This window comes from Tenebrio molitor, chromosome 1 (genome assembly GCF_963966145.1).
Source record: "Tenebrio molitor chromosome 1, icTenMoli1.1, whole genome shotgun sequence".
In the NCBI taxonomy this organism is placed as follows: domain Eukaryota; kingdom Metazoa; phylum Arthropoda; class Insecta; order Coleoptera; family Tenebrionidae; genus Tenebrio; species Tenebrio molitor.
Window position 1 is genome coordinate 16,752,637 of NC_091046.1, and position 20,761 is coordinate 16,773,397.

A 20,761-nucleotide genomic window follows, 5' to 3' on the forward strand; every position below is an offset into this window, starting at 1 on the left:
TCTGTGTTCATATCCACATGATAGCTTTATTTTTATGCAGGTGACAGAATCTGTCATCAGCATTGGTTTCTTAGATACGGCGAAAGTCGTGAAAATAATATTTTTTAGAAAAAAAAGTGCAATATTGCCAATTTGTACTGTTAGGAAAGCTGTTTAATTTTTAAAAGAATGTTTTTAGACCATTTTTGTGTTGATTTTCACAATACTTCGACAGAAAAGGACATTTAAGTTTCAGTCCTGGGCACTTTTTTTTCATCACCCTGTATATCCTTGTATTTTCAACGCCTATGAAGAGGGAAAGTTTGTCCGAATTTGTTCACTTCATTAGCAACCATTGTTACATCAACTCCACAATAAAGTCGTAGGTGCAAGCAAACTGCTTTGTAAATGTTTCTATGGAAATGACCGAGAGGAGTAAGGTTGCGTTTGTGACTGACGGGCACCTTTGATTATTATTATTGTTGCTAAACTACCAAGATAATCAGGTAATCTTTAACTCAGGAGCGTACTAGTAATTTTGACCAAATTTTCAATCATTTGTATCTCGAAAACGAAAAAACTTTTATAAGAAAATTTTTTTGTCAATGACTTCTTCTCATCATCACCAATTACCGTTTTTTTTTCCAAACTTATTTTGCAGAATCACCCTGTATGCAGCTTCTTCCATTAAATCCATTTTAAATTAAATTATGACCAAGTATTCAACGTCAACGATATTTGATAAATGTCATAAAATAATGTTTTTGTATTGTATCTAAAGTAACGTTAACAACAAGCCAGCTTATACTAATTTTATTAAAATCACTCAATCATTGTATTTTATCAAATGTCGATGGGAGTTTAGTACATTACACGCTGCGAAAGCTCTTTCACGTGCTTGGAGTTTTTAAATAACCTCGGCTACGCTTACGCTTCGCCCCGACCATTTGTAATACCTCGCACATAAAAGTAAACTTTCGCAGCTTGTAATGTAATTAACTATGTATTTATTCTCTAGTAGTAGTGACACACTTTCTACTCCAAGATATAGATATGTACTATCGCGGCCATCCAAAAGTGAATGTTTTTTTTTATAGTTTGATTTTTACTTTAAATCATAGTCGTCCTAAAATGTCAAAGTTTGACACTAGCGATAAAAAAATTATTGAAACTATTATTTTTAAATGCCACATCTCACTCCGATGCAGACAGCTAGGGCTATTGCAAAGCTAGAAGAAAATTAGTCGTTGGCTGCTGTGGCGAGAGAATTACATTGCAGTAAGACTTGCATCTTCAATATAAAGAGGGGTTGGCAAGAAAACAGGCTTGAGAGGCCAATGGGAATAGGTGTTGGAAAGGTTTCTTTACTAAAGTTTACTTTCACTTTAATAACGTATTAATTACTTCTCAGTCTCATTTTTATTAAAAATTATTTATTACAACTTTTTATTATTAAAATAGTAACGCCTGCTGCACGAACGCCAATGAATACAGCCTGATTTAATCTAACGAAAAATACGGAAATTTTCGCAAGCTATCGTTCACATTTGGATGGCCGCGATTGTACATACTCGTACTTCATTTTTTATGAAAATTAATATCAAGGAACATATTTGATATGGTTAGGTATATCTTTCTAAAAAAATATGAATTCAAGAAAGACCTAAGAGGCTGTATTGTTCTTATTCAAAGAAATGTATGCCCGGATATGAACCCCGATTATAAAATTTCCTGTGGGTGATAAGAAGTTTTAACTGATAACTAACGACTATATGAGATAACATGATCGAACCAAATTACTCAAATCAGTACATCGTGCGACAAATCCTAACCAATATGTTAGTCGAATCAGATATCACGCCAGGCCACCAACAGTTGTTTTTAAATTATTCCAGTTAGATAATTATACAACATTTGTCGAACGTAGATGTAAGATGGCATGGTCTAACGAAAAGGACGCATCACACCCACTACAGATTTACGTGAAAAACATCGAAACACCTCATTTTTGCTCTTGAGAAAGACACATTCCACAAATTTAACAGCGCATATTTATCCTCCTCACCCCCATGAAAATAATTATGGGGAACAGGGATGGAGGGATATAGCATTCAAAAGTAATTTAAATTATCTTTAATACCATAATTTGCTTCCATTCAATAATAAAGTCTTTGATTAAGTGCATTTCTAACATTTAACAAGAAACTGTATCCTCTTGAAAGAATACGACTATTTTTGGTACATATACAGGCTGTCCCAGAACTCGCGCGTAAGCCGTTAACTGCTAATTTTAATATTTAATCCGACAAGGATTCTACAACAAAAAATGCCAAAAGCATGTTAGTTTTAAAATGAAAACGATTTTAAGATAACCAATCACACACGCTTTCTTGAAGGTAACTCTACTAAATGTATGCGTTTCCGAGGAAATGACTTTAGATGCTGGTGTTAAAAAACTGTGATGAAATGTTTGGACAACTTTTATTAAATGCTGTCACTTTGACATTTAACAGAAAACGGAAACAACATTAAACGAAAAGTACATTTTTAAAGTAAATGTTGAAATTGTGGATTTTCTCCCTACCATACGTGAAGATTGTGACTGTTAAAAGTCCCTTTGTGGCAAAAATAGGATTCATCCGTAAGTAACACATTTGCAAGAAAGCCTGGATTCTCGTCGTCTTCCTGGAGTACCAATCGAGGTGCATAATCTTCGGATAGTAGACGTTGAACTTTGGTGTAATGATTCGGGTGCATGTGGTGCGGTCAACACCACCAACTCGTAGTCTATCGGGAACCAAAAAACCAATGGTTTTTGTTCTGTTCACTAAACCTAAAAATACGTCCGAACTAGGATGCCGACGATGTGGAAAGCGTCCATGATACAACCTTACGGTCGCTTTAGAATTCCTGCCACTTTCCCCGTAGATTATCTATTCATCATCATTTCGGTGTATTCTTCGGTAGTGAATATTTCTTACTGTGTTGCTGTCCAAAAATCGACACTTTTCAAATGTACTAATTAATGTCACTTTGACGGTAGTATAAAAGGTTTGCATACTTAGTAGTTGACCAGACAAATATTGACTTTTTAACATTAATTTTGTTACCTGGTAACAACAGTACACGGAATAATTCACCTCATACACTTTACTAATCACTCTTCTGTGATTGGCTATCTTAAAATTGCTGTAATTTAAAAACTAAATGGTTTAAGAAAAAAAATCTTGAAAATCCTATATCAGATGGAAGAACAGAATTTGTGGTTTACGACTGACGCGCGAGTTCTGGGACACCGATATAAGAAGAAAATAAGCTAGTTTTTAATTTAAATTAAATACTGATACAATTTCTTGGATATGTCTCAATACACTGTAAGACAGCTTTTACATTGATCAGACTTTTTAAAACTCATTGCTGCTTGAAAAATCTGGTGTTTCCGAGTCCCCTAGCTATTTCCAGCAAAGAATAAGTATTGCTATCCAAAGAGGAAATGCTGATAGTGTTTTGGAAACTGTGGCCAAAAGCTCAGGAATTGAAGAAGTTTTTTATTTGTTTAAAATTTAGTTTACATATCATATAAATATTAAACTCATTTATAAATGTAACCCTCCACCACCCCCCGGCGGCACGACAATTTTGCCGGAGTACATACACCGTATGACGGACAATACCTACTATAACTAAGGACAACGTAACATTTTATCTGCCCCGCCCATTTCATTTTCTTAGTTACCAATCAAATAGGTTGTTAAGACGATCTGATTTACACAGTAAAAATTTCTGACATTCGAATTGTCTTAATGGCATTTTATTTTTTTGAACCTAAAACAATAATTGTAGACTTGACAGCAAAATTCTAACCTTAACTTTTTTACGTGGCAAATGTGATGAAAAAGTATACAGATTGAATCTGGCTTTGATTCTGATTGGTCAATTTTAGTGGGCGGAGCAGATAAAAAGTTATAACGCCAATACTATATCAAGTAATAGTGCAATGCTTATCAACATAATTACCGGCGTCTCGCCTCCACATTTTGACTTTTTTGTGTTTTATGTTCTGTGTCAATGTAAAGGAATTTTCTCACGATATGCGAATATGACATGAGTATAATAATACATATACCTTTTTGAATTTCAACTACCAATGTGTTCTCTAAGTCCAAAATTTTTAAATTAAAAAAAAAAGTTTGCGGTACTATTCCCGTTGCTGAAATTATAAGTGGTAAAATCGAAATTTTTTCTAAAAAAATGAATTAAAAAATAAATGAAATTTTTAATTCATTTTTTTTATATTTTTCTTATATCATTTACTGTTTTTTTTTTTGACAGAATCATTTTCAATCCAAAATATACGTATAGTTCATTTTTTAATGCTGTGGAAAAAGTTAGGCCACCCAATATACAGTTATCATGGCTGCCTAGATACCTTAAATTCATTTATAATTGATATGGATCCACGATGCCGCTAAAAATTCTGTTTGTCAAAATGTCCGTCAGTTTGACAAGGTTTTGACATTGAATAAAAAAATTTAATTGCAATGAGAAAACGTGTTTAATAATGTGTTTGACCTAGAATTCATGAATAAAAAAACAGTAAGTTAGTAAATAGAAACAATAATTAACTCAGACATATTATGGATTTAAAAAATCAACTCTCATCTTCGAATTCTTCCGGTTAATCCGAGTCGTCATCAGACTTTCCAAGGTATATAATCACTAATCAGTGGTTCCACGGTCACTTCAATACACACATCCAATTCCCACATCTGCTCTTTAGTTTAACCGTATCCCAACCTTAAGTTCCGCATGTTCTTCACAGACATGTTTGCAAAAGTTCAAAATCATGTTTTTTTTTAATACGGATAAGGGCGACTTACTTTTTCGTTGAACATAATTTGTTCTGTGCATCCTATCGATAATCAAATATAACACTTGACCAAACTAACCTTTAAATCAATACCTAATTGACAGTGACACGAATTGACATTAATGCATTTATTGTGGCATATGGCATAATGGATTTATAGTTATTTAATAATAGTATATTATACGCCAAGGTAGAGAAGACATTTTTTTAAGCCGAGGTAGTTTATTAATAAAGAAGCGAGGCTTAAAATTGTCTTCTCTAGGTGGTTTATATACTATTTTTTTCACTACTAGATCCGTTAAAACCCTTTCTAATAATAATTATTAATTAAATTTGTTTGTCCGATGCGACGATCCGAGTTCTCATTTTTCAACGGTTGCTATGAAAATTGAAAATCGTCTGTCTACGTTAACCAATAAAATCAAAGAAAATCTTTCGTTGCTAGGTGACGGCTGTTCATTATTGACCTTGGTTAATAATGAAAATTATTATTAACCAAGGGAGAGAAATTCTACTTCTGGGGTCGGTTCGAGAGTCAATAATGACGCCTTCTGAGACTAGTAGTGAAAAAACTAGTTTGTTGATGAAGGCGATTAATAATCAAAACTGTTTAAAGCACGAACGAGTGTAGCGAGTGAGTGCCTTTAATAGTTGAGATTATTAATCGCCCATTAACAAACGAGTTGACCGCAAACTTTTTTTTGTAACGAAATTTCAAATTAAAGCCAAATTAAAACCAATTTCATTTTTTTCGATAAAGATGAGACCTTATAAAATACCTTCATCCTTTTTTTGTCCTCAGGGTAGGCAATTTTTAAATTTTTCAACGCTTTCTATTCACTTTTCCTCAAAGAGTGTCAGAAGACGTCAACTCCATTCACATTCAATTTCACGTAAAAATCACGGTTGCTAAGAAAACCTAGTTACCTTTGAAAAATATGACATGCGAATTATAACCAAAAAGGTCGGCTTTTGAAAAAGTGAATTCGTATAGTGGAACCAGAAATATAGTGATTTGGTAAGGGATGGAGTACATTAACTTGAGAGGGTCAGTTATGGCAGGGCAATAAACTTCTGGCACTCGTCGCGCGACTGGGCTCTACCGACCTTTGTCTCCGATGGTCCATTTTCAGACGGCTCAAAAACATCTGTCATAGAAGATTTATAACTCTCTTCAAGTTGGTAATAAAAGTGACCCCAAAATTGTAAAAGAAATTATCGACCAGAGTCCATAAAATCACTATATTTCTGGTTCCACTATAATTGTGCAGTTATGGAGCTATAAAATATAGAAAACCCTGCTGCACTACCTGCTGCAGTGTTGGTAAGTGCAAATAATGCATGTTCCAGGTTATTTATACATAAAAATATCGTATGATCCAAAAATCTTTGGATCGCGGTAGCCATTAAATGTTGACCGTAGTTTTTATGTGTACCTACTTCAAAGTTTAAACATAAACGAGGCGAATAAATCCAATCACCATTTTCACCACGATTGCCATTACTGTAGTATGATTTAATAATAAAAATTGTATGTTCTCTTTGAAACATTTTGAATTATAACCTGCTAACTCGAAAGTTGTCAAATAAATGTCAAAAATCATTGAAATAAATAATTTCCTAGATAGCTTGTTAATTCCACGGCTACTCTGATCCAAAGACTTTTTGATCATACTATATCATCAAAACGTCAAAATCGCAAAAATCGTTGATTAATGAAAAATAGTGTATTAATGAGGTGTATTAATACACTATATTTTGTACAAAATAATTCATTAATATTGAAATTAACGGAAAAGTAATGTCGGGAACCCACTTACTCCACGCCACGCCACACTAAGCTACACTACGCTACGCGACGGAAATGTGTGCAGAAATTTAACAAAGATTTGAATGCAATGCGTACTCATTTGTTCCATGCTATCCGACAACACGCGACACGACGTGGGACGACGTTTGCTCGATCCAACCGTCCAGACTTTTTAGTAAGCGTGTTGAAGCGTGTTGTCTGCCTCCTTGCTTCTTCAGCCCCGCAGTAGAGATTTTGATACAGGAAGTTAAGTTTTACCGCCCGATCGAAAACACCCACTTCTAATCCATTTAAAATTGTCAAAAAATTCAGGAATTATTATCTATCACTGTAGAACATTCTGTAAAAATTTCAAAATTTTTAATGAAACGGGTCATAATTTTTCACTAAGAGTCCTTTCAAACATTTAGGAAAAATTTGGTGTCATTGAAATCATGATATCCGTCACAAGACTAACGTGGCGTGTTCATAGTGTGCCCGTTCATTCGGCAATGCGAACCCACGTCAATCTACGTTGCATAGCGTAGTGTGGCGCTTGTGTGGCGTGGCGTGGAGCAAGTGGGTTCCCGGCATAATTTACAAAATTGAAATAGGAATCTAGTGAACTATTGAAGTGTATATTGGGCTGCCTGACTTTTTCTACAGCATTAGAAAATGAACTATAGCAAGGCGGTCTGTATTTTAACAGGCCAGGACACTGGCTGTGTTGCCAAATTTCTTAGTGGGCCATTCCATAGCATCGTGAGTTTCAAAAATATTGGCACTTCCATAGAACGGCGGTTCATTCAAAAATCATGCCACACAAATGTTGTGTTCTCGTAGATACCCAATTGCAAGTCAAATTATGCTTCAAGTAAGTGTTCCTACGTTAGCGTTTTCAAATTTCCATCGAAGAAGATTAGAATGCAAGAATGGATGCGGATTTTGGAACTAGAAAACTGGCGCGTGAGGTCTTTGTTGCTCGTTCCATTAGGTCTAAAATCCATTTTAAATTATAAACCTGTATTGATGGTAGGGTCCATACACCCGAGTGGGTAGCTTTTGCAGTTCTTATTTATTTTTAACAATTCATACTGCACCTTTATTGGTCTTTAATGGTCTCTGTGTACGACTTTAGAAAAAAAATCTTGTCCTGAGCTGTACAGTGTACCTACAGGTGGCATGCGTTGGAATTTGCACTCGAGCTAATGCAATCAAGGTGAACTAAAAGGACTTCTATCTTCATTTTGGATAGGACACTTGTTCAGAATACAGGACTCTATGAAATTTTACTAACAATAGCTATCTTATAAAACAGGATACACATAATTACCTTGACTTGGTCACCTGATATACTTTGACTGAAGTAAAGTTGCAATACGAGAATTAGAAAAATCTTTCAGTGATGATTAACTGACAGCTAACAATGACAAAATAGTGAGTGACAGTGAGTGATCACAAAACTTCAAAACTAGTAACTTTTTTTAAATGTTGGCTAAGCAACGTTGTCAGACGTTAGTGGGCCATTCCACAGACCACTTTCTGAAGTCAGTGTCACGGCCTGTTAAAATAGAGAGCGCCTTGACTATAGGTATAAGTACAGTTACGGACACGGAATTTCGGGCATCATTTTTCTGTCACTTCAAAAAATTGCGATGTAAATCACTCTTTATTGTCAACGTGACATTCAAAAGTCAAATTTTGAAATTTATTTTCTATTCACGTTAAACCCACGTCAATCAAAATCGTCGCAAACGAAAAAATTGACGTTAATAATGTGAAGCCTATTTTACATTTTTTGACAGTATATTGACAGTGATGCCCGAAATTCCGTGTCCCTCACAATAGTTTCCTTAGTTAAAATTGATTGTTGTGGCAAGGATTGCACACTATCCAATGCTCTTTCTTTTCACAACTTAATTGACCGTCAGAAAATAAAAAGAGGAATTTTATTCTGAAACTGTGTATAATTGATTTCATATAAATGTTCATCAAGTGAGCTGTGCATGTGTAAAAGCACCTTTAATTTAGTTACATTACAAAAGTCACATTTTTGAAGGTCATGTCCAATAAATCGTTACTTGGTAAAAATACAAGGACAAAAACAAATAAGAATTCTTTAATTTAATCAGTAAAAAGGCGTAACATTGCTTTTGAAAGCAGCAATGTTAAAATGCACAACAAAACTGAAAAATTAGTCAAATCGAGTTCGCGCAGAGCAAGCAACTTTGAAAGTCAAAATCACCAGCTTTAGCTTTAATACCAACAGAAAATCAGATTTTCATGGCTTGCTTAGATGCACATTTATATGAAATTGAGTATATGTGTAGTACTTATACAGAGCGCCCTAGGTGTTCTGTGGAGCGCCCAGAAATGTGGTAGCAAGTTTTTCGATTGGTCCCGCAAGATGACACTTTTTTACAGAGACCTTTTTAATGCATGGCAACGCCGCTATTTAAATTGAGATAAATAAATGTCAAGAATTGTCAAACGTAAAACATTTAAATTTAAATTTTATTGAAAATGTTCAAATAGACCACCATTATGCTCAATGCATAACTGAACCCTTCGGAAAACCTCCTTAACATATTCTTTTGAAAAAATTCAAAAATTGAATGTTGCAAGATTGAACAAATTTGGCTTTTCGAAAGTGCCATCTTGTGACACTTTGTGTAAAAGTTGCTACCACATTTCTGGACGCACTGTATGATACAAAAAAAAATAATGAAATAAGAAATAATAACTCACTAGCTCACCAGTTATTAATTAGTTGAACTTTCAAGACTGTAAAAATCTGTAATTCCTATTTGTTTTAGAAAACAGTACCTAAATAAGATGTTTAATCAACTGTGCAAATTTAATGTTTTAATACAACGAAAACCTAAATTTTTAAAAATCTACGTAATCAAATTTAAAAAGAAACAATTAATTAAATGATTTTTATTAGTCCATTTGATCAGTTAACACTAACAAAGCCTGGATAAATAGATACATAATTATAATCAATTACTTATCGATTAAATTCTGTAGAGTTATCAGCACCAGTTGATAAAGTGGATACCAATGTAATGATTGTAACAGATGTTGTACGAAGAGTGGTGAAATTGATGTTTGTTGATGTCTCTGATAATTTTATATGATTTGGACTACAGGGATGATTTTCTACTGGATTTAGGATTGATTCCAGAAAATATGCCATTAAAGATCCAGTAGTTAATCCAAAATTATATAATAATGTCATCATATTACCTGCGAAAAATATATGTAAGTAAATTAACAATGATTATCCAAAATAGCAATAAATTACCAGTCAGTTCTCTGTATCGATCGTCTACTTTACTGGGTGCTTGTATCATTGGAACACTTCCAAGAATTCCATTACTGAAACCCAATATTAAAGCGAAAGTAAATGCTGTCACTTCAGCTGAGAAAATTGGACTAGCTCTTGGAGCTACACACATAATCATCAGTGGAATCATTATAAGTCTTGCTACAGAACATCGGACTAAACGACCACCAGTCCAATATCTTGATGAGGACGCTAACATTTTTCCAAAAAGATCAGCTCCGTTAAATAATGCCATCATCAAAATAGGCATCCAGGATCTTAGGCGACAACTGATAATTTCAGACGCTATTCCAGGATATAAACAGAGTGTTGCAAAATATACCAAACATATTGAGATCATGTATGGATGAATTGCTTTAGTAATCTCCCATCGTGCTAATAGCCCTCCTTAAATTAAAATATATATTAAATTTAGGTGGTGTAAATCTTTTGCACAATTTTTACTCTTAATGCCACTGAGCCCTCCAGCTGTACTTAGGCTTTGTCGACCTCTAATTACCACATCTTCCACTTTGTATGTGGGTACAGGGACGGGAGCTGAAGGCTCGTATGCTGGATTTGCAAAGCTGAGCGCATTGCCTGTTGGTGGAGGGCTATTTTGTATTTTTAAGACCCCGTACTGTGAATCGCTAGTTTCTATCTGTAAATTGCGGGATAACATAATTTTCTAGTGACATAAATTAAAAATACCAATCCAGCATCTTCTGTGGGTTCAAGAGTAATTCTAGTCTTAGCCCTCTCACATAATGCTATATAAAACTGTATAAAATCAGTTCTTCTGATGAGATGATACATTGCGAAACAAGTAGCCACAGCTGAAACTGATACAGTAAAAAAGTATATTGTACTTCCCCTTATTTCAGGTATCAGAAATCTGGTGAGGACTCGTACTGATGATGTAAATACTCCAGAAGCACCTAAAAATGTATTTCTGAAATATAACGTTATGAAAACGTTATTCTAACTTACTTTCACCTACCATTACTGCTTGTGTGTATCTTGCTGGTAACATGCTAGTATATCCGTAAAAACTAGACTGTTGTACTAAAAATAATATATAGAGTAGGTATTTCATTAAAAATAATTCGATTTTGATATTTTAGGAACGGTAAACACAGGAATAGTAGTTTAAAAATCACGTTAAATTAATTAACAGAAGAACATCTGCCAATAGTTTGGCTTTTGAAATTATTTTTTGACCTTAGGACTCCTCTGATGGTTACACTACCCAAAGTGCCACTTGAATTTACAAAGTTCAGTTTAGGCGACTGAGATAGGTCTATGTAGTACAATAATATATGATGGTATTAATTGTATCTTTCGCCCAATATATTTTCCTTAATTGCCTAGGTATATTTTTACATACTGAAATTTAAGGATTGATCGAAGTAAGAATTTAAACAAGTGTTCGTTGGTATTGTCATCATTAGAAAATATTTAAAAACTTACTATGTAAGGACTGTCTGTCACTTGAATAGTTGTCGCGGGCCCTTTTCTTTGTGAGCTTGAAAAACTGTCTTTTATCGCTGTTTTGAAATAGTGAATAATCTAAAAAAGGTCTAACTTCTGTTCCATTACAACTAATCAGTGTACTAGACGCTACTGAACTGTGCATGTTCAGAATCCATATATTATGAAGAATATAGATACAGGCTGTCTCCCAAAATACGTTATTTATTGTCCAATTTCAGTAAACAAAAAAAAAAAAAAATCGATATCATAAGAACTAAGTAAAAAAGACTCTAATTTTGGTATTTTCCAATCTCAGTTTGGATGTGAAATGAATGTTCAGCTTGTTTTCCAAGGGACCTACTTGGAACTTTATTTAAGAAATAAAAAAAAACTGTTACACCAGAGTTAGAGGTTAGAGGTTAGAGGTCATTGCAATTAAAAAAAATGTCTTTACAAGAATGCATTTATAAAAGTACCTATTTGAAAAAACAAAAGTTAACTGTGGTTTGACATTGAAATTAAAATTGAAAAAAATCAGAATTAAGACCTTACGGTACTCACCGAAACATTTCTACTGCTTTTTTATTCACTAAAATTGGAGGATAAGTAATGAAAGTACATAGTAAGGCTTGTGGCGTTTTCTGAAAGACGTCCTGTGTATGTGTGTTAAAGAAAAAACTTATTTTCAGAAATACGTATAGGTACTCTTGTAAAACAATTAAAATGTGTTAGGGGAATGACGTGACAATAATTTCCTAGTTACACCAATGGGAACAGTCGAATATGTAGGTATTGTTTTTTCCTTGTATGTTTAGTCCAATTATTTGAAGTTGATGAATCAACTTGGATATTTAAATTACCTACTACATAAATCTTTAAATATCTTAATTTCATTTTAACAAGATTAACTGAAATATCAAAAATTGATATCATCTGTCCCATCGTACATAAGAATATTTTGAGACAGTTGACTTAGGTACTAACTTACCTGTACAGCCAACTGCAACTACTGCTACTGCAGCTAAGTTGACACCATAAGAAGTTGCTGTACCAAAAGCTTCCCACCAGACTTCACAAACGACAACAAATATTAGAGTAATAAAAGACATTATGTACCCTAAAACAAACTTGATGAGTGACTTCCAAGCTGGGTTTAGTTGTTATGGTACTTACCAAAATTTATTCTTGAATTTAGAGTAAAGGTTTCAACCAACAAATTATTTCCAAGTACAGTCAAGAAAGCGACAGCGATGTACACCAACGACATATCAAAAACTACGGGGGTTTCCGGGTACCTAATTTTGAAATAATCCATTGCCATTATAAAACTACAAAAAAGAAAATATAAAGTTCAGAGGAAAAGGTCACAGTTCAAGTAAAGGTATATAGTACCTGTTATAAGGTAAAAGAAAACCAGCACCACCAAGAACAAATGATAAATAAACGGCATTATATGAATCTGTAGGTGGTGATATATTAGTAAATCCGTTACTGTTATGAAAATCATTTCTTCGACGTGATTTTCCTAACTTGGCATAGCCGTGTGCATCGTTAGATTCTTCCATTTTATTACTGTTGGAGATAAATTCCTTTAAACCTTAAGCTGCATCTTCGAATTATCTGTTATCACTAACACGTATTATAAGTATAATTATTAACTAATTTTGTGAAGAGTTGAAATAAATATTTTAAATTATTTCACCTTACATTTTTACAACATACAGTTTGCGCATGATTCAAAATCTATTGATTTGAAAATTGCGCTTGCGGGTGCAATATTTGTCTAATTATAGATGCCTAAATTTTCTTCATTTTATTAATTTAATAATGAAAATCATGACGGGTAGATTTCTTGTGTTAGAAAAATTTAAATTAGAGCAATGTAGGCAATCCTTCATTCAAGTTGTGGTGTTGGTTGTATCTTAACTAATATGCGTTTTTCTCAATATTTATTTTTATTTGTAATATTTTAAATGTTAACCACATCCTTGATGATGATTATAAAAAAACATAATTACATTTTAGCATACATTTCAGGCTGATTTAAAAAATATATGTTTTACGAGAAAATGGATTCGTTACTTTTCGGTGTAACTCGTTGACCAATCCGACTTAAACCCTCTTCTGACATCTGTTGATGGTTTGACGTATTTGTCATTGTCAAACTGCAATGTGTAAAGTGGTGCAAAATAACATGGTTTTGGGATTAAAAAATTCGTGTTGGCTTTTGCCAATGCATGAACGCTTTTTACAGATCTGTGTATAAATTAATAATATTACATAAGTGACGTGTAAAAATTTTGGTAGCTTGCCGTTGTGTTTTTTGCACGATATCGGTTCATAAACAAAGGCGATGTCATTCGTCAAATCAGGTGATTTTTTTGCAAGAAATTTATGACGATTGTGGAGTGTTTCATGCCGTAAATATGTAAAATAGTGCGGTGGTTGTTTAAAACAATAACAGCATAATGGGTGCTAAACCGAGTACAGCGAATGGAACCCAAAGCCCCCGTACACGGGCCTTCTCTACAAGTAGCAGTTCGGAAGTTGTTACAGCTCCAGGATTCCGATTCATGCGATCCTTGGGGATGGACATGTCGAACGATCGGCAACGGGCCCGATCATTGTCCAGTGTTCCCGATTTACACACTAGTCATGAAACAATTGCCATACCGACGACAGGTGCCAGTTTTGACGTTTCCACCGGTGCTAGTCCGGAGACGGACAGCAGCTCGGCCGAGGACACGGCTGGGACCCTGGGCACTGCCGCTTCCAGCATTGCCCTAGGACGGGTTTATGCTGCACATTCGCTGCCCTCGCATATATGGTCGCTGAACGGTGAGTCTTCCACCAAAAACTCATCCTTCAAGTCACTTAAAATTAGCCTTTAAAAAAGAAGAAATGTTTGTCCCGAAAGTTGCAACCGATGTTGTTTTATCAGTGGCAGTAAAATTCTGGTTAAAAAAAATATTTATATACTTACCGGGTGACTGACGAAAAACCTTTGACGCTGTAAATATTATCTTACGTATTTTTTATCCAATTTGAACAAATGACACATAAACTGAAATATGCAGTTCGAAAATAGTTATTTATGCAACAAGTGAGTAAAGCAATACTTTTTTTACGAGAAGGAAAATTTGCCGCACGGGCGCAGCGAGTGTGCAAATCCGCCGAGTAAAAAAAAGATAGTTTACTAACGAGTTGCATACAAAAAAATTTATTTTTCACTTTAGTATAATTGCATGATAACTCCTAGGATACGAAATACGTAAACATGTCCGTAACAACCGGGGAATAAGACAAGGCGTAATAAGAATAAGCGGGCGTAATGAATTCATAACGCCCTCATCAATTCATAATTGCAAAGATGCCAATTTTTTTTTTTTAAGAACACGTATAGTGAAAAATAAACTCTTGTATGTACCACGGCGTCACCGAATGATTACGCCCATCGAACGATATCCATCTCTCGGGCTAAAGCCCTCGAGTTGGATTCATCGTTCTCCGGGCGTAATCATTGTTGTAACGCCCTTGGTGCATAAATAGCTATTTGTAAGTTTAGATAACAATTTTTTCGACACTCAAAATTTGAAAATTTTCTCCTGTGTGAACCCGTGGACCTTTAAAACGCTCGTTTTACTCGCATTTTAAATTGGCCCACTCATGCCAAAAAAATCACAATGTACATACGAACTCGTTAAAAAAACTACCAATTATGAAAGAAAAAATGTACCGGGTGATCAAGAAGGACTGTTTAAGTTGGCAATACAATTAAGAAAATTTTTTAATTGGGTTATTTATAACACTGCAACTGGATATGTTTTGTTGGTTTATTTGACAAATATCTGATATAGGTATAGCATTAACAACGACAAGCCACCAACAACCGGAAGTTACTCCTGTTATGATTTAAAATACGATCCAGTGTTACCAACTTAAACAGTCCTTCTTGATCACCCCGTATAATTGCGTTAAAAAATGACACGCTACGGTAATTTTTTTAACGCAAAATGCGTGCAAAAATGAACCGCTATGGCACTTTTTTTAACGCTTCTTGACAGATTCAAAAATCACATATTTTATGAACGCAAACGAATGAAAAAACTTGCGCTTTTTTGACCGACGTTAAAAAATATACAGGGTGCCCCAGAACTGGCGGATCAAACTTAGAGTGCGTTTTCCTTGATGGTAATGAAGGTAAAAAAACGTTTAGAAAAATATTCAGGGTGCAACAGTTTTTTAGTTATGAATTAATCAAATTGACCAATAGAGATCGATCTAATTTTTCCTTTACGAGAAAATTGAGTACCTTCCCTCAACTGCCAAGCAACGTGTAATTCATATGAATAATAAAATTATTTTCAATATTTATCTGGTCGACTTGTCGGAACAGACGTCAAAAGTGACAGTTACTTTTGAAATAACCAAAACTGGGATAATTTCGCCAAAGGCAGGCGAAAAAATGTATAGACTCTTCACCAGGGAACGCAAGAAGTTTCTTCTTCCGACAATGAATGTAATATGGTTTATTATGACTGAAAATTTCCAGAGCAATTTTAACTTTGAGGGGTATGGGAAATTGACGGGAGGGATATGATAAATTGAACCTTTCTTGAATCTTGATGGAAGATGGAACGTAAAATGGCGACGTAGCGTCAAGTGAGTAATATTACTACCTTAAAAATTTTAGTAAAAAGTGAAATATGCAGGGCCTGTGAAGTGAATCGGAATCACAAGAAATTTGTCCTGACTCCTGTCCATACAATCTGCATCTGCAACGTGTTAGCACAGCTACACGAGCGGGACGCGTCATCGTTGAAATGAAAGAAAAGACTTTTAGGAACATTCTTGACATTGCAAAAAGCTGGAGTTACACGTAGGTTTTGAACAGATCAAGCACAGTGGCAGTTCTAAAAGGCAGAAGACAAAAATAGATTGAACTAATATATGTATTTATTTTAGCATCATTATTAGTAAAAATTTAAGATCCAATTTTGTAACTTAAACGATATACAGAGTGATCAACAAGAAACCAAATCAAGAGTGCTACCTCATCTTTTATTTTATCGAAACGTACGTCGTATACTAATCAGACACTTTTATATAATTGCTGTGCACTCGTTTTGTTGGTTGCCTACCTCTCAAAAATCTATTATTAATTGCCTTTATAAATTGTTTGTAATTCATGAATAATGGATTTAAAAGGAAGTTATTATTAATTATTATTTATTACTGATTAAGGAAAAAACACACAGTTACATAAAATTCCTTCATAAGGCACGTAATCTTTGGTTACAAAATTTTAAGTCATTATTTTTCAGAATTCTTTGTTTTGTTGTTTTCTGTAAGAAAAGTGCTTAAAGTTATTATTCTCACATTTTTGGTTAATTGAGAACTTACTCGTATCTTTTCTAGCAGTTTAATTAAAACATTTAAATTATTCCAAGGTCAAAAAATAAGTTTTCACAAAAACTGCTCCAAATGTTCTCCATTGTGGTCCAGAAAGAGTCAAACTCGCCTCTCATATTTTCCAAAAACACTTATGAAGCTGTCAGGTGAAATGGACTGCCAAAATTCATTTATGGTGAAAATTTCTTTAAGGTAATGTGTGGGTTTTATTTCTTGCAACACACAAGGGAAACAAATTAATAGCCTCCTTCAAAATTTTTGCAATAAGTGCATTAACTCAATTTAATTTGCAGTCTTAAACGCCTTATGGAAGTTGAGGGATGTTCCTTGATAATTTGTCGAACATTTTGCACCATTTCTAAAATTTGAATTAAGGACTGACCTGACTTCTTCTTAATGATGGATTATGATTCACTAAAATTAGGCATTATAATTTTAAGACATTGATAAACTTGTTAATAACCAATACCATCAGGTTCAGACATTTGGCTTGAAATTCTTCAGTGTAAGGGGGTACAAAGTAAGGCCAGTCTTCACTTTCTTGTTTCACCCTCTTTCGAAAATAATCTAATAAAAATGCCTTCTCTTTAATGGTAAAACCCATTTTACAACTTATTCTGGGATAATTATTGCTTACAATTCCAATAAACGTCTGTAAATATTGCCGAAATCGAAGATTTGTTTTTTAGGTTAAATCACTTAAATTGTCAACAACAACAACCTTGAATTTTGAAATGTGACATTTAAACGAAACATCTCCGTACCAGTGGCGTCGCGTTTGGCAATAAAGCTGATAATTTACTTACTCTTACAAATGTAAAATGTTGCTCTTATTTATCTTATAAATTGTTTCCCTTATCTTATAATAATAATAAAATGCACAATTATAATTCCAACGTCTAAAATTCATGAGGTATGATTTATTATAAACTAGCGTTTGAGACCACAAATTGTCTACGGCCATGCTTTGAACGCTTATTTGCGTATGATTCTGCTACGACGTGACCGATAATTTGCAACGCTTGCTCTGATTTGGATTCTTGTTGATCACTCTGTAGAATAGAATATTAGGCATTCACGATCTTTTTGGGACCGAGTTGGCTATGATTTTTTCTTTTCATGTTGGACTAACTGATTCAGTGATGAAACGGATGCAACTTTTTTTTCTGTCAGTGTCTGTTCGACATTTTCTTGCCACCACATTGCCAGATTTCTTATTTTAATATTCGTAAGAAAGTGATTTATTTATTAACTATGTAAAAATAATTTTAATTTTCGTCAAAGAAAAAGTCAAAATTGCCAAAATAATTTTGTTACGACAAAAAATTTCTTTTGAACGATGCTATTTCCAATTTAAAAAGGACATACCAAATTTAAGAGATCTGGCAACAATGTACCTATTCAGAAAATATAACCTTAAACTGACAACCACCTAACCTAACACAAAAAGTGTCAATTTCCTTTAGGGAATATAATTATCACCGAGGTACTGCCAACAAAATCACTAGATGGTCATAGCCAACTCGGTCCCAAAAAGATCGTGAATGCCTAATAGTGTTCAAAATGACCACCTTCCATCTGGAGGAATAGGCGAGCTCGTTTTATTAAATTTTCTCTTGCTAGTCTAAGCATATTAGAAGTAACAGTAGCCAGTGCTTCGTGAATTCGGTTCTTCTCAAGTATTGATAGGATCACGGTAAATATGGTGCCTCAAATATACATCTTTTACCGTCATCATCAAAGGACTGAAAAACAGCATCTTCAGTCTTTAACGTTCTAGCTTCTCGCGGGGGACCACCAATTTCTTGTCATGTAGGCACCAAGGACCCAGTGTCTCGAGCACGATTCACCAATCGTAGAAATACGTTGTAGTTTGGATGTGGCAAACGTTGTGGAAAGCATCCTCACGTGCATTGCGCCCGCACTCACCATAAAGTATGAGCATTTCATTTCGGCTTCTCTGCAGCTGTATACAAGATTTCAATACGAAGTTTGACAATTTAGAATCAAACTATAACTTGACGTCAAAATATTCACAGTTGCCTAAACATTTACTGGAAATTCCATACCATCTTACCAGAATTATGTTGCTAGGCAATTCAACTGTTGGTTAAATTTACCTGAAATTCAAATTAACAGCGTCCTTCTGATTGGTCAACTTTAATTATTCATTACAAAAAATCGATTATACCCTGTACTTTTTTTAAACGCTATTGCTTTCAGTTATCACCAAGGAAAAAGCACTCTTAAGTTTGATCCGCGAGTTCTGGGACACCTGTATATGTATTATGAACCTAATAAGTATCGGGCCTTCAAATAAATATATATTTAGAGTAGGCGTAGGCGACATTCTAATTCTGTTAACAGTGTAAAGTAATTTTTGTGGGTAACCAATTATTCTCCGGAGTTACACAGGTTACATAGTAAGCTTTTTCCCAATTTCATATTGTCATATTCCGTGGAGGGGGAATAGGGAGAATGCACTACAAAAATTAAAAAAAATTTTTAACCTAATTTTATTTCTTTAAAATCTCAGACGTTTCTTGTGTCATTTTCTATGCTGGAAAAATGTTGCAAACAATTGAATTTCCATAGGTTGCTCTAAATATAAATTTATTTGAAGGCCCGTTATAATTAATGTGTACTTTCGTATATTTATTTGCGCAATTTTGCGGAGCTGATATCTTGGTATTAAGCGTGATCATTGTTGACACACCTGGTCGGTATTCCGACTTCTACTCAGAAACAGTTTGTCATAAATTCCGTTTCGAAAATTCTATATTTATTTAAAAGATAAGTTACTTTGTACAATTTCCTTACATTTGAAGATGAAATCAGGCAATTTTATTAAAATGAAAATGAATATGTATCACTTTTCCTAACGATCTGTGCACGAAAGATTATAGAAGTTACAAAGAAAATTCCAGTGCAAGGGTGTAGTTGTCATGGAGCTGCATGTCCTAAAATTATGTTTATTTATACGTCTACCATCTTCAAGATGCAGACCAAAACGTTAAAACGTATATTTTTCAAAATTATTACATATTTTATGTTATTGCATATTTGGATTCTCCAGTAGATGAAGATCAAAATGAGGTGAGGTAGAGTTGATGAATTGAGACTAATAATAATGCCCATTATATTCCAAAAGCAGGTCAACTTGACTCGTTCAGGTGAGGAAGGAATTGACAATTTTTATGGCAGTTGAGTTAAAAAAATATGAATATCATGTTTTTGTGAAATTGTCTTCCAAGACTGTCAAAATGTTTTAATTATACCGGATGTGTTTCTAATTGCATGGGGGGATGTTCCTGATTATAAGCTTTTCAATGATACAAAATTTACTGCATCGTCCTGTATATGTAAAAATGTTTTTAGGGAGTGTAGAGCTAGGACAACTAACAACCTTGCATTGGAATTTGTATTTGTAACTTCTGTCGTAGAGGCACATACCCTCGAGCGGTCACAGCCTTTTTACCGACAACTATTCTACCGACAGCATTTTTACCGACAGCCTGTTCGACCGACAGCCTTTTGACAAAAATTAAGGTATAGTAAAAACGTTTTAGATGTGGATTATCAAACTCAGGGTCGCTTAAAAGTTATGATTGAACTGTACGTTAGTGCGCCTAGTTACTTTTCCTGGTAGTGCCAACTTAACGACAAGTCCCCCGCCAATCCACGTCTACAGTCCATTTTTTTTTATTATAGTCCAATGAGCTTAGTCAATATACAGGGTCTTTCAGAACTGGCGGACCAAAATAATACGGTGAATTCATCATCTTCTGGGAATAATAGGAAAAATGTTCAAAAAAATCTATCTTAAATAGTGATTAGGAAAGAAGCAATTTAAACTGACCAATCCTGTTGTTGATGTTAAGTTACCTATTAATTAGTTTTCCTGCTTTAT

General features: G+C 34.2%; 2 protein-coding genes across 4 annotated transcripts in view; one reads left to right on the forward strand and one right to left on the reverse strand.

The window, feature by feature from the left end:
- Positions 1-9,563: 9,563 nt before the first annotated feature.
- On the reverse strand, positions 9,564-13,156 carry Ent3 (equilibrative nucleoside transporter 3). 3 transcript variants are annotated; one of them, XM_069036358.1, is made up of 8 exons: positions 12,832-13,154; positions 12,613-12,767; positions 12,428-12,556; positions 10,957-11,031; positions 10,678-10,904; positions 10,432-10,627; positions 9,946-10,374; positions 9,564-9,887 (listed from the first exon to the last, which is right to left on the reverse strand). In XM_069036358.1, the coding sequence occupies exons 1-8, from the start codon at positions 13,002-13,004 to the stop codon at positions 9,649-9,651; spliced, it is 1,623 nt and encodes a 540-aa protein (XP_068892459.1). In that variant the 5' UTR covers positions 13,005-13,154; the 3' UTR covers positions 9,564-9,648. The 3 variants fall into 3 exon arrangements, with proteins under 3 accessions (XP_068892459.1, XP_068892460.1, XP_068892461.1); XM_069036359.1 differs by lacking the exon at positions 10,957-11,031 and having other exon boundaries at positions 12,832-13,156; XM_069036360.1 differs by lacking the exons at positions 12,428-12,556; positions 12,613-12,767; positions 12,832-13,154 and adding an exon at positions 11,437-12,416.
- Positions 13,157-13,907: 751 nt separating this feature from the next.
- The window catches only part of LOC138122215 (E3 ubiquitin-protein ligase ZNRF1), a 73,361-nt gene continuing 66,507 nt past the window's right edge, over positions 13,908-20,761 (forward strand). The window contains exon 1 of the mRNA XM_069036405.1: positions 13,908-14,277. Within this exon, the coding sequence (XP_068892506.1) occupies positions 13,908-14,277 (370 nt within the window). The remainder of the gene's footprint in view (positions 14,278-20,761) is intronic.

Coding starts and splice junctions, on each gene's coding strand:
- Ent3 (XM_069036358.1), bottom strand. CDS start 13,004: ATGGAAGAATCTAACGATGCACACGGCTATGCCAAGTTAGGAAAATCA. Junction 12,557..12,612: donor AAATTCAAGAATAAATTTTG/GTAAGTACCATA, acceptor AGTTTGTTTTAG/GGTACATAATGTCTTTTATT. Junction 11,032..12,427: donor AGTTGCAGTTGGCTGTACAG/GTAAGTTAGTAC, acceptor TATTATTTTTAG/TACAACAGTCTAGTTTTTAC.